A 17,566-nucleotide genomic window follows, 5' to 3' on the forward strand; every position below is an offset into this window, starting at 1 on the left:
TATTGTCTTTCAGTTGTGTCCCCATGCTTGTTACTTAAGACAACAATTAGCTTGCATGTTAAAAAGTGCTCTGAATGAATGTTTTTACCTGTTTTTGATTTTTTACCTAGATTTTTTGCAACTCTGCTACTGAATGTTATTTGAGCTTCATGGAAGCCCTCTTGATATATAAACAGAGTTTGAGGGAACAAATTCTGCCAAATGTGATGTCTGTAGAGATTCACATCATCCAGGTCAGGGTTGTTTCAAAGGTGCTTTTTCAAAAAGTAACTGGACTATTCTCTGAGGAGGAAGAAGAAGAAGCCCTTTTACTTCTGATCCAAGAAACCTGATCAGTTGTGACTGGACTGTGAGGGGATCCTATCCTTCCATCTCCCCCACCATCCAGTCACAATGGATGAAGCTTCTTGGATGAGAAGCGAAATGTCGTCTTCTTTCTCAAAAAACAGTCCAGCTGCCTTTTGAAAAAAAACTCCTCTGAGCCAAAATGTGATGCCTGTCTCATTTTTTTTTCATTGGCCTTCAATATCCAACATGCAACCTGACTGTATGACCATTACTACTAGAGAATGGGATAAACTCATGGCCATGAGCAGAGATCTAAAACCTAGTTGTCTGGGCTCTCAAAGCAGCTTGCAAAATGCCACCTGTGCATCGCCTCAACAGGTTTCTTGTGAGAATAAAATCAATGTTGTGCACTTTGAATTCCATTGGAGAAAGAATATACTTTAAAAAAAAAACTATTACCTCTTTGCTTTCGTAATCTCCCCCAGTGATGGATGCATTCTTCTTTACGGACACAATTTCCAGAAGGTGATACCATGTATTCTGTGCCACAACGACAACAAATCCTGCAAGAACCTTACAGAAGAAAAAGGGGTGTGTTAAAAATATAATTTTTTGCAAAAATTATATCTCAATTTCACTATCCTAAGTTATATCCTTATTTAAGTTATAATAACATGTTATTATAAAGTAACATCAAGTCAATATCATATACTTCTTATATCTTTTACATTCTATATATTATACATTTTAGAATTTTTGTAAATAGGATTGTTGCAAAAGATATTGATACCGATATGCAAAAGCTGTTAAAAGTGTAATTTGTGTTTTGCCTTTTATCTTTTAAATATTGGAAAATTCAATAAATACGATGTTAAAATAAATATAGAGAGGAAGATTTTTGGCTCTCAGTCCTTTCTCATATATCAGCCTAAAACACTATTTTTTTAAAAAAATCTTCTATTTTCTCCCAATGAGATAAATGGATCATACAGTTTGGGAGTTCATCAGAACAGGAGTCCTTACAATACAATAGCAGAGTTGGAAGGGACCTTGGAGGTCTTTTAGTCCAACCCCCTGCCTAGGCAGGAAACCCTATACTGTTTCAGACAGATGGCTATCCAACATCTTCTTAAAGACTTCCAGTGTTGGGGCATTCACAACTTCTGGAGGCAACTTCTGTTCCACTGATTAATTGTTCTAACTGTCAGGAAATTTCTCCTCAGTTCTAAGTTGCTTCTCTCCTTGATTAGTTTCCACCCATTGCTTCTTGTTCTACCCTCAGGTGCCTTGGAGAATAGCTTGACTCCCTCTTCTTTGTGGCAACCCCTGAGATATTGGAACACTGCTATCATGTCTCCCCTAGTCCTTCTTTCTCTTAAGCTAGACATACCCAGTTCCTGCAACCGTTCTTCATATGTTTTAGCATCCAGTCCCTAATCATCTTTGTTGCTCTTTCTGCACTCTCCACATCTTTTCTACATCATGGTGACCAAAACTTAATGCAGTATTCCTTGAACTCATGTGCAAGGATGACTGTACTTGATTGTATGAAGTGACATCTGAAGAGCCAATGGCCATTTTTCTCTCATCTATGAACTGTTTCTAACCAATATTCAAACATTGCATTGGTTGTTATTTTTCCCAACCCAACAAAAAACGCAAGACTCCCATCAGACAAGCTGTTAAAGAGATTCCGCCGCTTGCCACCTTGTGGTATGAGGAACAAATTGTGTCAAGGACTGAGAAATAACGAAAGAAATCAAGTACAGGTAGTCCTTGATTTGCAACTACAATTGGGACTGAATTTCCACTGCTGAGCAAATCATTTGTTAAGTGAACTGCACCCCATTTTCCTACTTTTTTTTTTTTTACCATGCTAAGCAAATTACCGCAGTTAAGTAAATCATGTGGCCATTAAACGATCCAGCTTCCCGCCACTGAAGCCAGCTGAGAAAGTTACAAATGATCCCAGGATGCGGCAGTCGTCATAAATACATGCCTTTTGCTAAGCGCCTGAATCTAGTTCACGTGACTGTGGGGGATGCTAAGAGAGTTGTAGTATGACACCTGGTCTTAACAAGTCACGTGTTTCAGTGCTGTTGTAGTTGAGGCCTTTGAACTCTGGTGCTGGAGAAGACTCCTGCATTGAGTCCCTTGGACTGCAAGGCGATCAAACCGGTCAGTCCTAGAGGAGATCAACCCTGACTGCTCTTTAGAAAGCCAGATCCTGAAGAGGAAAGACTTTGGCCATCTAATGAGAAGGAAGGACTCACTGGAGAAGAGCCTGATGCTGGGAAAGACCGAGGGCAAGAGAAGACAAGACTTTGCAACTAACAACAACAACTTTTATTCTGAAGAGAAGTTTTGTTTCTCTTGGCAGAAAGAATTTGCAGTGATTCAGCTTAGGAAGACCTAAGCGGGTATCACCTCAATCAGGGTATCCCTAATATAAAAAGCTCAACCCAAAAGACTGAAAACAAGACACTTCTGTTTTGTCCCCCGCAGGGCATATAAACTGAAGCCCCAGAGCCGCATATGGCTCCATAAGCCTTGGCTCTGGCCCTAGGGTAATTTTAAACAATAGCATGAGTTCTAACACGAAAGAAGGGGAAGATTGTTAAATACCCCAGCTAGTAATCACATCGCTGTATTTCCATCAATTCACCCGGGGCTTTCAGACCCCATCCTTGTTTGTTCTAACCATGGTTACTCTTAAGACTGTTTGCCAGCTTATCACTCCAACAGCAACATTATCCCCTTCCCTGAATTAGGAATCTGTGCTATAGTTATGCCTATCATATAGGCTCCCCACTGACTGGAACATTCTTTCTAACAGAGCTGAAACTACACACACACACACACACACACACACACACACACACACACCAATTACAGTTCGGCTTTTCACAAGCTTGGACAATTCAACACCCACCATTTTCTGATTTGATGGCACGAAGAGAGGGAACTGCTATAGATTTAGGAACAGAATCCCTTCACCCGGTTTACTGATATCTGCTATTATGACTGACAGCGGCTTTTTGTGGTATTTGGGAGAAGCCTATTCTCTCTGATGGTCTACTTCAGACCTTTAACAAGGAGTAGCTGCAACCTAGCCTGGGCCCTTGAGCCTCCGTGAGATGGATTTGCTCCCAAGATCCTAGCACCAGCCTTGAAGGCCTTCTGGGGTAATCAATGTACTGGACTTTTTTATTGAAAAGTTTTTATTTTTTCATTTTCATAACAAATAACCACATGTATACTGTTACGTAACCAACATTTTAAAAATATTATTAAATATTTACATCAATTCATCTTACCATCAACCCTCAAAATCAATTATTCGCTCTTCTGCTCTCCATACACCATATTTATATCCTATCCATCACTTTCTTCTCCCTCTCTCCTCCTCCTCCCTACCTCCTTTCTTCTCTCTGTCATCTTTCTCTTCTCTACTTCCCCTTCCCCTCTCCTTCTCCTCTCTCCCCTTTCCACTCCTTCTTTCTCTCCTTCTCTCCCCCCCCCTCACCCTCTCTCTTTCCTTTCCTTCTTCCCTTACCTCTCTCCTCTACTCCATACTCTTCATCTCATTTACTTGGTGTATTTCAGCTTCTGAGCAAGTTCCATTTTATGTTGATGGTATTTCTAATTTCATTTCGATAAATATCTTTAGTTTTAACATATATCCTCCTCCTTTTTTTTGAAAGAAAAAAAAGTATACATATATAGCAATTATATTTTTAAACACTCCTCCCCACCCCACCCAAAAAACTATTTTTGGCCGGAATGTGGACCTGGTTACAATTCCCAGTTATTCTCATCATAATATTATATAATTATACATCATTACATGCCCAAAATCTTCAGTCCTGTCTTTATAATCTCAATAATTTTCCATTATAAGTAAGTTTCATGTTCCCCCTCTATTTTTCCATATCTTGACTTATAGTAGCTTACCTTTAATTGTCTTTAAATAATAATCCTTGCTGTTCAATGTTCATTACAATTCCCTGAATCTACTATGTAGAATAATAAGCAGTACACACCTCACTTTGTTCATCTTCTTAAAATTTTATATGCATCCATATTATGTATATTTTAACCTATACTTAGTTGTCTTTCCATTGTCATATTCAATCAATTAGCAACTCAGTTTAATTATCATGTATCAGAGTGAATCACATACTACTGGACTTTGAGGTAAAATTTTATTGTTAAACAGACAGAGACATACCACTACCTCGGACAAAGGGCACCATAGATCACCCACCTCTTCACTACAGGGACCTATGGCTTAACAATTGCTCAAAGTTACAACGGACTCCCCCAAAGCTATTTACGACCAGTAGAGCAGCTGCACCCATCCCTACATTCACTTGACTGCATTTTGGGTGCTCCCCTTTATGACTATTTGCAGTGACTGTGATTTGTGATCTTTTTGCCGGTTTCTGGGGAAAAAACACTCATTGGGGAAAACTGATTTGCTTAATGACTGTGGCATTCACTTAATGCCCATAGCATTCATTTAATGGCCACCGCAGAAACTATACACGTAGGTCTCGACTTACAAACATTCATTTAATGATCGTTCAAAGTTATCGTATTTTTGGAGTATAAGACACACCTTTTTCCCCCCTAAAAGAGCATGTTGGTGAGTCTTATACACCGAATACAGCCATTTTTGCCTGTATGGTGGGGGAACTGGTGGGGGAACTGGACTTCCGGTCGGCAGAGGAAAAAGGACGCCGTGCTAGGAGGAGACTCTATTGTGGGGGAACCGGACTTCCGGTCGGCTTCAGAATTGAACCGGGAAGGGGTGCTCAGTTAGGACCTTTGTGAGTCTTTGAGTGTTTAAGATTGCTGACCTCTGGTCCAGAGGATTTGCCTGTACACACAACACTTGAGACAAGGATCCAGGGGATCACAATGGACACCACAACATGTTCCTCAGTGGCATTACTCTGCATTTTTCAACCATAATTGGTGCAAAGGGGAACACACCAATCCCTGTTTGGGGCCGCAGATAGCAGGTACAGAGTTCTGCATGAACCTATTTCTACATGACCTGCCGTTATAGAAGTCACAAATGACAAAGGATTAAAATATATTCAGGTTTAGCACAGGAAGAGAGGCCTACATGCAAATAACAGCAACAACATCTACAACAGGTAGCTTCAAAATATGTGTCAACTGATTTGCTTGGGTTCATTAGTCCAGGGTCTCCAACCTTGGCAACATTAAGCCTGGCGGACTTCAATTCCCAGAAGCAAAGCTGGCTAGGGAATTCTGGGAGTTGAAGTCCGCCAAGGCTTAAAGTTGCCAAGGTTGGAGACCCCTGCATTAGTCAGAAACTTCACAATATGTTTAAAAGCTCACTAAAGAATCCCCATCCACAAGCAGCCAGGGTAGATGTCTGTCTTGAAGGGAATAAACTGGCTGAGGGAGTTCCTTTCCTGCCCCCCCCCACCCCAGCCCATTAAACAGAACGTCTGAATGGCTCTCAAGAGTCAGGAATTCTCCAGTCCAGCGGAACTCACCATCAGCCAATTTCTTCTCTTCGGCAGCAAAGACAACAGCCCGTCCAGGTCTCTCAGGACAAGGTAATGGGTAGCCATGCTCCTTCAAGTCATCCTCTGTCAGCACGTACTCTCTGAGCCTTCGGTACAAGGTAGCCCCTGAGAATGACAAAGGTTAAGAAATGTTTATCTAGCCATTTTTCTCTAGCTATTCTCAGACCAATACCACACACACACACACGGACGCACACGGGAATATTCAGGACAGCTTACGCAACAACAAAATGGTAATTGCAGTTGAAGCAGCATAAAACCAAAGCAAAGGCAGATCTAAGCACTGGGGGACGGGGGGAGAGGGAGAAATAGGGAGGAAAAGCTGAGGAGAAACGGCAGGCAGTTCTTTCTACAGAGATCATTATAAGAGCAATCCAGTTGGACTAGGCCAGGAATCGGCGACCTTAAACACTCAAACACCCACAAAGGTCCTAACCGGAAGCCCCCCGTTCAATTCTGGAGCTGACCAGAAGTCCGGTTTCCCCACCATAGTGTCTCCTCCTAGCACGGCGTCTTTTTTCCTTTATCTGTCCTAACCAAAAGCCCTATCAGTTGTTTAACTGACCGGAAAACCTGCCCCTTGCCATTGAGTCTCCTCCTGACACGCCCGGCTTCCCACTCCCTGCCCCCCAAAACCGGAAACCCCTCTCAAAATTGTGGTGTGGACTGGCGACAAGGAGCCGCAGCAAAGGGATGAAAGAGCCACATGTGGCTCCAGAGCCGTGGGTTTCTGACCCTTGGACTAGGCCAAGGCCTGTGCTAGTTCAGCATTTTGTTTCTTATGGTGGTCATTTCCCCTGGGGTGATGGAGACACTAGCCCTCTGGGCTTAATTACGGCCATACATTGGAGACTACCTGTGTACATGTCTATGGTCTCTTGTAACTGTCCCTCCAATAATACACGGATTCCAAGATGGGCTCTCCCCAAGTCAGAAATAACACTAATCCTGAGAGATCTGTCCTTCATGGCTTTAACTTTACAGGTAGTCCTCTCCTAACAACTGGTTGCTTAGCAACTGTTTGATGTACAGACTTCCCCAGTGCTATTTATGACCTGTTTTCGAAGTTCTAATGACTATCTCTCCCCACCCCCCCACCCCAGTGGCCAATCTTGGGTGCTTGGCAACCAGCTCACCTTTACGTCTGTTTGCAGTATCCCATGGTCACTGACCATAATTTTCAGCAGTTTTAGCTGCTTTTTGGCATCTGACATAAAGCATATAGATAACAGTCTACAGAAAGAACATGTAATGCTATGGTATGGCAGTGGGTTGGACTAGAAGATCTTCATGGTCCCCTCCAATTCTGTTATTCGGTTGTTCTATACCAGTGATGGCGAACCTATGGCAAGCGTGCCACAGGTGGCACGCGGAGCCATTTGTCAGGACAAGCGAGGCCAGCGCGCATGCACACGCTGGCCAGCTGAGTTCACCCTTTTTTAAAGCCATTTTTCACCCTCCCCAGGCTCCAGAGGTTTTATAAGAGCCTGGGGAGGGCGAAAAGAGCCCCCCCCCCCCCCGGAGGCCCTCCGGAGGCTTCATGAGCTTCCCTGAAGCCTCCGGAGCGCAAAATACCGGCACTACGGGCAAACCGGAAGTTCAGGAACGGACTTCCTGTTTGCTCGGAGGGTCGTTTTGACTGCTCCGGAGGCTTCAGGGACCCTCCGGATGGCTTCCCGGGGGGAGGGGGGCGGGGAGGCTGTTTTCACCCTCCCCAGGCTCCTATAAAGCCTCTGGAGCCTGGGGAGGGCGAAAAAAGCATGGAAAATGGGGGGGGGGGGTTTCGCGTCTGTAGTGTGCGCATGCCCACTGGGGGGGTGCACATTGCATTATGGGTGCGGCACGCCTGCACACGACCCCCCTGCGCTCCGCCCACTTATGGCACGCAAGCCAAAAAAGGTTCGCCATCGCTGTTCTATACACTTACGATAAAAATATTCAGTCAATGTTTACTTTTGGTTTCCAGCAAAAAATGCTCTTTGGGGAAAATAGGTTCAATTAATAACAACATTCCTTTCTCAGAGAGTCAAGGTCATCTTGCCCTGCACCTGGAGTGGTGTGACTGGGAGGCATCTCCAGTTGGGACAGTACTTGATTGGGCCATGTGATGGAAATGAGGGTGCTGGGCAGGGTCTTGGACTTTCACATGGGTGGAGAAAACCTGGAAACTTTCAGATTCGGGCCTTCCCAGATGTGCCAATATAACATCTCTAATAAAATGGAACTTTGAGGAAATCCAAGCCTCGGAGTCTTCTTTCATTGGGGGTGTTACTTGGAACCCTGACCCTCTCAACGAGACAGAATGCCTTTGCAAAGACATCCCATTCACAACTTAGGACCATGCAACTTGAAGGATTATTTTTTCCCCCACACACAGACCTGGAATATCTATCAACCGTTTATGTAATTGATAAAAAAAAGCAACTTGTTTTGCTTCAAAGCTAATGCTTTATCCACATACAAAACTGACACAGGTTAGATCATTTGCAATTTCTGCAACGGATTGTGGAAGTTGTTAACTGGGTAACAGGCTTACTTCAGGATAATTGCACTTTTATCATGAAATGCCCTGCCTTACAGGGTAAAATGTGGGTCAAACTGAAGGGGGGACATTTAGCAGAATCGCATGCACTATGCATCAACGACCCTCTAAAAAGTGACCTCAGCCCATTCTCCTCCACAGCTTTTTTGTGCTCTTTATCGTTTTAAATAGCTCTGAATTGGCTTTCAACACTGATCCCATCAGTGATGCTGAAAAACAATCAGGCTACTTCTAAAATCAACCTGAAGGTCTTTAAAACAGACCGAAAGGAATAGAATTACACACACACACACCACGGTCACTGTGTACCATGACAAAAAAGGGAGAAACCTACCTGTTAGATCTTCTAGCCGTAAGCTTGTAGAACGATTAAGTGTATAACTGGTCCTGGCTGCCAGTTTCCCTCCTAGCATAGCTTCATGAGAAACCACTCTCCTATTGCCGAACTCTGGAAGAAAAAGGCAGATGTCAAACTAGAACGTCAGCAAACATCCTGGGTCAACCACAAATAAAATTTCTGAGTCATTGAAAGTGCCACACAGGTCTCCACTCGCTGACTGCTTTAAAAGTCGAGGCCCGCATGCTACGAATTAAGCTCAGGAAGAAGTGATATAATAGGTACCATAATTATTTCAGGGTTAACATCATATATACCCTGCTTCGTCAATGTGCTAAATATCCTTTGTAATAGCAGCAGTTGGTGGGCAGGGACTGGGACCGTTGTATGGCATAATGCTACAGTGCAACCAGCTAGCTGTCTCTATTTGTGCAGGTGTTAAGGGGCTGGCCAAGAGATGTATTATGCAAGTTCTGCCCACAGAGTTATGCCCTGTGGGATTGGTAGGCAGTCTTTTTACCCGGTCTATTGTGCAACCCTGAAGTGGGTTTTGTTAAGAAGCTCCAAGTGTCTAGAAATGGGAGGCTGGAGAGCATAAGGAAAGAATAAAACGAAAGTAGTAAAGTAGCAGAGAAGCTTCCGTCTGTAAGTAAGAAGTAAAGTCTAAGTACATACTCTGAACTTCCTGAGAAGGGCTGGGCAACAGAGTCCTCAGCTTCTTCAAAGTGTTCACTGCCACATTCAGGTAGATGTTGCGGCTGGTGCTGCGCTCATACACCACCTTCTCCTCAGCAAGAGCCTGTGAACAGCATTCCCACCATCAGCATTTGTTGAGTTTTTAAAATACAAATGAAGTTGCTAAGGCAGGAAAGAGCAGTTCCCAGGCTAGGGAGAACTATTATGTTCTACTATATATATATATATAGTGGCTTCCAATGCCACCAGGAGAATGGTCCAATATTCATAGACAAAGAGAAGCAGGAAGAAAAAGGCCAGTGTTTCTACAAGCAGTCCTCGACTTACAACCATTCGTTTAGCGACCGTTCAAAGTTACCATGGCACCGAAGAGAGTGGCTGATGACCATTCTTCACACTTAAGATCATTACAGCATGGTCATGTGATCAAAATTCAGCCCCTTGGCAATTGAATCATATTTATGACGGTTGCAGCGTCCCGGGGTTATGTGATCCCCTTTTGTGACCTTCTGACAAAATCAACGGGGAAGCTAAGATTCACTTAACAACAGTGCTATTCACTTAACAACGGCAGCGATTCACTGAACAACTGGGCAAGGAAGGTCATACAATGGGGCAAAACTCACTTAACAACTGTCTTGCTTAGCCATGGAGGTTTTGGGTTCACTTGCAGTCGTAACTTGAGGACTACTTGCGTTCATAACATAGGGAACAGTACTTCTAAAAATAAGGTAAGAAATGTAGACCTGTGATCCTCTTACTATTCAAATAGGAAGCTCAACATTGGGTTGGTTGTCCTAACTTTGAACTTGCAAATATGTTTGCTCAGTGAATTCCCAATTTTTTAAAGTGATTCAATCCCTCTCTCATTTGGGCCTACCGTTAAAGAAGGGCAAACCGTAAGAACTGACAGATGCTCAAGGGTCCCTCCTATCGTTATCGTTACAAAAACACAAACCTTGTCAAATGCTGCCTGCTGCGAGGGGCAGACCTTCGAGCATTCATCGATGAAGAGGTTGAGGTACCTCTGACGGATGTTGGTGGGAACTTTGGCACCGTATTCTGTGGGAATAACTGGCCTTTTCAAAGTGGTGCTCTAGAGAATAGGGAAAAGGGGGGGAGAGGAAATAAGCTATTTTGATAGCACAGGTCACTACACTACCTTCCCTGCCTCTGATTGGTTCTTCTACTAAGCTATATATGGGCTATGAGCTAAGTACATGTGGTCTAATGGTCAACTTTCTGTGGTATCCAACATCCCACAAGTTCATCGTTGACTGACTCGTTCATCGGCGAGTCAATCAAATTTGTTTGATGTGATTATTATTTTTCAAACAACACTCATGATCGGAATAAAACTTCTCCCTTCGTGCTCTCTGAGCTTAGTTGTTTTCTTGCAGATGTTTTATCACATCTGCTAGCACTGCCGATGTTACCTAGTTTGGGTAATGAAACTTCTGCAAGGAAACAACCAAACTCAGAGCACGCCAAGGACCCTCTCATTTCAACCCTGAGCTATAAATGTTCTCTCCTTCATTGGGACTTTCCAAATACTGTATTTTTCGGAGTACAAGACGCACCTTTTTCAGCCTCAAAAAAGAGGCTGAAAATCTGGGTGCGTCTTATACACTGAATACAGCATTTTTGCCTCCTGAAACCCCGCCTCCTTCACCAAAATGGCCATGCATAGCTTGTAGGAGGCTTTCAGAGAGCTCCTGGGGGCTGGGGAGGGCCGAAATGAGCAAAAAATTGCCCGTTTTTTGCTCACCTTTGCTCTCCCCCACCCCCCAAGAGCACTCTATAAGCTTCCTAATGCCCTTTTTTGGACAAAAAATGGGCCCATTTTTGCGAAAAATGGGCCATTTTTTGCTCATTTTTGCCCTCCCCTGAACATTCTATCAGCCTCCCAAGGGCTATTCATGCCCTTTTTGGAAAAAAAGGGGCTGTTTTCGTGAAAAACGGGCCATTTTGGGGAGGTTTGCAGAGTGCAAAAACTTTTTTTTAAATTTGTCTCTTCAAAACCTTTGTGCGTCTTATACTCCGGTGCGTCTTATACTCTGAAAAATACAGTAATCCAAAATTCTTCCTAAGAATGACTCAAATACCTTTTATATGGAAAGCTGAATGATAAATCCTAGAAGAAAGCAAAAGGAAGCACAATCTTCCACAAGCATTTATCTTCAACAGCCTTTGACTTCCAAACGTTAAAGTTAAAGGCTAAAATAGTTAAAGGCTGAAATGTTTCATGTGTTCAATTTAAAAAAATGAACTATGAAGCATATACTGGCAATTCATCACCTGCAGAGTGGGAGTATGTGCTACCCTTTTTGGGAGACCTGTGGTAGTTGTTTTAGATGCCATCCCCGTCAGCGTTCGAGCTTTCAATGCTGGAGCATCAATACCATTGGAAGATCCCACACGTACAGGTAGAATGGTCTTCTTAAGATTTCCAGGAGCTGAAAGGGTGTGGGCAAAAAAAAAGGACAATATTCAGAAGCAGGGTGAAACTCTGAAATGCGCTACAAAATCTTAGAATTATGTAAGTCATGGAAATGATGAGGACTGACCTGCCCACGTCTGGTAGGGCGGAGGTGTCCAACCTTGGTGATTTTAAGGCTTGCGGCCTTCAACGCCCAGAATTCCCCAGCCAGCTATAATGTCTGGAGAATTCTGGGAGTTGCAGTCTACAAGTCTTAGAGTTGCCAAGGTTGGGTACACCTGATTTAGGGAGAGTTGAGAAGAAGAGTGGAACAAGTGCCCAAAACCCTCTGTTAGCCCTGGAGTCATTTTCCCCCTTGGCATTTTCTGCCTGCCACAGCGAAGAAAGTCAAGAGTTTTCCCACCAGGTGCAAGGAGGTAAGAGTGACCATGGACTGTGACCTGACTAGACCATGTGTTGAACTGCCTGGGCAGGGGAGGGAAAACATTACTTTTAATTAGGGGGAAACCAGAGGGGGGGTCTGAGTCGGATTTCCCCAGATGTGCCAATATGACGTGCCTAATAAATCTATTCTTTGAGGAACTTGCCTGCCTTGGAGTTTTGATACTGTTGGGCCTGTTACTTAGAACCAGTGGTAGGTTGCGGACGGTACGCCCCGTTATGGGCGTACCAGAGCCTGCCCGGAGCACAGGATACTGTTCCAGTACAATGCTCCGGAGGGCCCACCTGGCTGCCCGAGCTCCTTTTAAGTCTTCAGCGCTTCCGTGCACGGCGTGTACAGCACCTACACGATGCTCTGCTGAGCAGCTGGAGCATTGCGGAGGCTCGTGGACGCGCTAAGACGCGTTCGCATGCTGCGCACGTCCATGTGGACGCCGCCAGGCCTGTTCCAACCGTATCGGTTGGAACGGGATCCGAAACCCACCACTGCTTAGAACCCTGACACCCTCTCCTGAATCTCCCAGAATTCTCTCTCAGCCTTTGCTACTAAATCTGTGAATGAAGTTCTAAGTCATCTGGAAGGGGCCGTGTTAATGTCGGTTGAACTGGTCACGCCTTATTCAGATACAGCTGTCACTCAATCAAGGCTACAACAATCATCAGCATTTAGTGCAGATTTGTTCTGCTCTAGCTCTTCAGGTATTCCAGGGTTGGCTATTACCTCACTTCCTGTTTTACATGTTCTTGTTACATTTCACTCTGTTTAGTGAAATGTACGAAGTCCAAAAAAAAGGTCTCTGTGTTGATAAGGTGTGAACAGGTAAAAACGTAAATAAATAAAAAGTTCCTAGCTTGCACATTTGCTACTTAGTGCTGGATTACAGAGAGTGGTGGGGAAAAGAGAGACAAAACAAAAAAGGATACACCAGACTAAAGGCACGAATGGAATGATAAAAGGTGTAATTATCTAGCCATGGGTTAACATTCTTGCCCAACTGATACAAAGCACCTGGTTTCCCTGCAAGGGTCCTGCTACCTGGGGAACTTATGACTACAGACTGCACTCAAAACAGAATTAAAATATACCAATAGACAGAGACATCCACAGACAGCACAGGAGGAGGTTGACTTCGTTACTTTTTCATGACTGAGCTGCAAAACTCTGATTACGTGAGCAACATGTCTTTGGGGAGTCTTTATGGAGAAGGGTGTGGCCATCTGCATGGCCTTCCTCCCAGTGGTGGGATTCAACCAGTGTAACCACTGGTTTACTGAGCGGGTGCACGCCAAACAAGCACGCTGCACACGCGCAGTGCGTTTGAAAACAGCTCTAAAACGTACCTTCTACTGCAGCCCTGGTGTGTAAAACAGCTGAGGCGCAGCAATCCACTCTGCCGCGCCTATCAGCTGGGCTTCAAACAAAGGAAATATAGGACAGACTAGCGCAGGGGCGGGTGGGCGGGGCCAACCGATCGCCGGAACTACCGGTTCACCCGAACCGGTCCGAACCGACTGAATCCCATCCCTGCTTCTTCCTCTTTCCCCTCAAACTGCTCAGTTGGCTCAAGATCCCCTTCAGCGGGTCAGAAGATGAGGATACTCTGGTTTGCTTCTCCTCAAAGAATGAAGAACTCTTCCTCAAGGAAAATAAAAACCTGGAAACATTCACTTGCCCAACTTGGAGACTGCCGAAAGAGCCGCGTTGGGCACATGAGCAACTCGCTTCCTTTCTCCCTTGTGCATAACAATGGAGGCTCTTTGAGGTGCCACAGGAATCTTTGCGGTCGGCAGGGGCTGCTTTGGCCGCTGCTGGGCCAGCTGCGCCGCCTGCTTCTGCGCTAGCTGAATCCTCTGGTAACAGACCTCTTGGGCAGTTGGGGGTCGGTAAGGCCGGACCATTGGCTTGCTTGGGACTTCAACCTGAAAAGGAAATGTAAGGACATTGGTTTGTGTGATAAAGAAGAAGCTTGACACTTATGCAATCTGAACCCATGTATTTTGACTTGGATGAGAATGATTGTGTCAACTCTGACTTGTTGGCTGGGGCCATTTTGGAGGCTTCAGGGTTGCCACAGTGTGAAGAAGGGATAGGGAGGGGGAACATAGTAAGATGGGAGTTTGTAGCCAAAATAAAACAGTTTCCTGTGGGAACCAAAGACATTCCAACAGGTGACTGGAGATAGTATCCAGGCAATCAGCCAGCACCTCGAATGGACAATGTGACTGATGGTTTGGGGAAAGGGGGAACTTTCACTTTTTAAATCGGTGAAAACCACGGAAACTTTCAGAGTTGGTTTTCACCAGTTCATGCCAATATGATATCTCCAATAAAACTGTTGTTTGAGGAACTTGTATGCCTCGGAGTTCTGGTTTCCATGGAGTTATTACTTGGAACCCTGACAGATTGGCCTTACCAATCATGAGTATATGATTCACCCATATGAGACAAAACAGAAGCAAGGATTTGAAGACAGTGCAAACAATGTTCCATCTACACATTTCAGGACATATTTGTCCACCCGTGATGTTTTGATACTGAAGACAGGTGCTGAACCTCTATGCACCTTTGCAAAAGGGTTTGGGAACAGCAGATGTGCTAAGAACCCGTAAATATTTGAGTTTCAGAATTTCCAATCCATTTCACAAGAGTCCTTTTCCCCCCTCTTGCTCTGCAACAGTGCTTAATGGACAAATGGAAGAAACATGTACAATCGGCCGGAATGTTGTGTGTGGAGACCAAAAGCCTGATTTGTGAAAACAAAGAGCCCACTGATGTTCCAGAAAAGAGACTAATCAAGGTCTACACACACACACACACACACACACACACACACACACAAACTAAAGATCCAGCAGCTAGAATCTCCTTACTTCACTTTTTTTTAAAAGTTTGTTTTCAACCCGCAAACTGAAAAATATAGAGAACACATTTTCAAGGGGAAGGAAGCTAGGAATAATTTCTGCGAAGAAAAAAATAGTTTAAGTACTTACAGCAAATGGAACATCTACAGGCCACATTAACAATCTCAGAAATGAGGTAAATGCTCTGAAAAATACTGGTGGTTACCTAAACTACCGTTCTTTGCTATTATTTCATCCCAACAGAAGAAAACAAATGACTGATTTGTTCTGAATTCACTTAATTGAAAAGGGGTACTTTTTTTTTGTTTTAGAACACATCTAAATCCTGCAATTTTACAAGGTAACTGAATTCAGCAAGTAGAATGCCAAATCAGTGAGAATGTGCTTCAAATAAACAAACACGGAAAATTAAAATCTGTCACATACAATACAAATAACTCAAATAGACAAACAGCCACCGTCAAAATGTTAACTGGGTAACAGCATAATAACATTTTTTCTTAAAAAGCAGCTGCCTTTTTAAAAAAACAAAGCCCAGGGAAAAATCTGTTTTATACGTGGCTTTATTGCCTTTCTTAATCCTTACCTGCCACAGTAAAGAAGCCCCTGCTTCCTATTGCACCTTCTCCTAAACGCCTGACGGTAGAGAAACATACAGCAAGGCCTCCAAAGCAGGAGTGGGTTGCTGCCCGCATTACTGCTGGTTCGATGCACGCGCACTTTGTGCTCCGCGCACTTGCATAGTTGCCTGTAAATAGGTCTGCACATGCAAAGAACATTCAAAAATGCCCCCCCCCCCAAAAAAAAACAAACCCATGCTGCGGCAACTGGGGAATCGGTTTGGAGGTGTGGCCAGCCTGGGTCACTGCAGGTTCTGCAACCCAGGGCAACATTCTACTACCGGTTCACCCCAACCGGTGCAAACCGGTAGCAGCCCACCTCTGCTCCAAAGTTGAACTGCATGGGTGAAGCAGTTATTAAGGAAGAAGGGGATTCCCCGCTCCTAGATTAGCTGGGATTATATATAGATGTGTGTGTGTGTATGTATGTATGTATGTGTGTGTGTGTGTGTGTGTGTGTGTATGTATGTATGTATATATATATATATATATATATATATATATATATATATATATATATATATATATATATATATATATATATATATATATATATATATATATATATATATATATATATATATATATATATATATATATATATATATATATATATATATATATATATATATATATATATATATGTTGTATTTGTATTGATAAATAAATAAAGGAAGACTAGTATAGATCTATTTCGAGCTAATTAGCTCTCATCAGCTAGCCATACCCTTACTGGGATTTGTTCTGAATTCACTTAATTATTTATTTATCAGTACAAATACAACACAAATATAAAAAGGCAACATTAAAAATAAAAATATGGTTTTCTGCCTGCATGGTCTTCTGTGATGAGCCGAAGGACAGAAAGAGGAAGTAGTGACCTTCCTCCCATATTTAGGCATACCAGGGATTGTAACACATATACATATACATATACATATACATATACCGTATTTTTCGCCCTATAAGACGCACTTTTTTACTCCAAAAAAGAGGGTGAAAATCTGGGTGCGTCTTATAGGCCAAATGTAGCCACCTGGGCAGTGGTGGGTTTCTGCGGTTGGTCAATGAACCCGGAAGCTCCGCCCCTGTCACTCACTCGCAAGTCCTTGGTGTTTTTTTGCATCGGGGCTTGCTGCAAGAGAGAGGGAGCAAAGACCTTTTCTCTCTCTCCAACGTTCTTTCTTTCTCTTTCTATCTTTGTCTCTCTCTCTCTCCCTTCCTTCCTTTCTCTCTTACTCTTTCTTTCTCACTCTCCCCCCCCCTCACACACACATACGTACCTTCCAGTTGGCAAAAATTTCTGTTTTGCCAGCTGGGAGGCTGGCAAAGAAGCCTCGTTTTCCCTGCCGCCTGTGGCACTTCACTTGCTGCAACTCGGACAATGGGGAGGTGGGAGTAGCGCTGTCCGGGTTGCAGCAAGAAGAAGGATCGGCTGCGGGAGTCCGGCAGAGCAGCATGCAGAGCCGCGCAGAGCCCCGGGGAGACGGGCTCTGCGCGCTGCTCTGCCGGTCTGCCGATCATCCGCTGACCCCTAAAGAAGAAGGATCGGCTGCGGGAATCTGGCAGAGCAGCGTGCGGAGCCGCGCAGAGCCCCGGGGAGACGGGCTCTGCGCGCTGCTCTGCCGGTCTGCCGATCATCCGCTGACCCCTAAAGAAGGAGGATCGGCTGCGGGAATCTGGCAGAGCAGCGTGCGGAGCCGCGCAGAGCCCCGGGGAGACGGGCTCTGCACGCTGCTCTGCCGGACTCCCGCAGCCGATCCTTCTTCTTGC

General features: G+C 44.2%; 1 protein-coding gene across 2 annotated transcripts in view; it reads right to left on the bottom strand.

Moving 5' to 3' along the window:
- Positions 1-17,566, bottom strand: part of REXO1 (RNA exonuclease 1 homolog) — a 48,992-nt gene that overhangs the window by 13,212 nt on the left and 18,214 nt on the right. For both annotated transcript variants that reach the window (XM_081958144.1, XM_081958145.1), the window contains exons 4-10: positions 13,985-14,231; positions 11,729-11,886; positions 10,389-10,526; positions 9,410-9,533; positions 8,732-8,845; positions 5,823-5,960; positions 748-861 (exon numbers count right to left, since the gene is read on the bottom strand). In XM_081958144.1, coding sequence (XP_081814270.1) covers positions 748-861; positions 5,823-5,960; positions 8,732-8,845; positions 9,410-9,533; positions 10,389-10,526; positions 11,729-11,886; positions 13,985-14,231 — 1,033 coding nt within the window. The remainder of the gene's footprint in view (positions 1-747; positions 862-5,822; positions 5,961-8,731; positions 8,846-9,409; positions 9,534-10,388; positions 10,527-11,728; positions 11,887-13,984; positions 14,232-17,566) is intronic.

Source organism: Natrix helvetica, assembly GCF_964273705.1.
Source record: "Natrix helvetica genome assembly, chromosome: 1".
NCBI lineage: Eukaryota > Metazoa > Chordata > Lepidosauria > Squamata > Natricidae > Natrix > Natrix helvetica.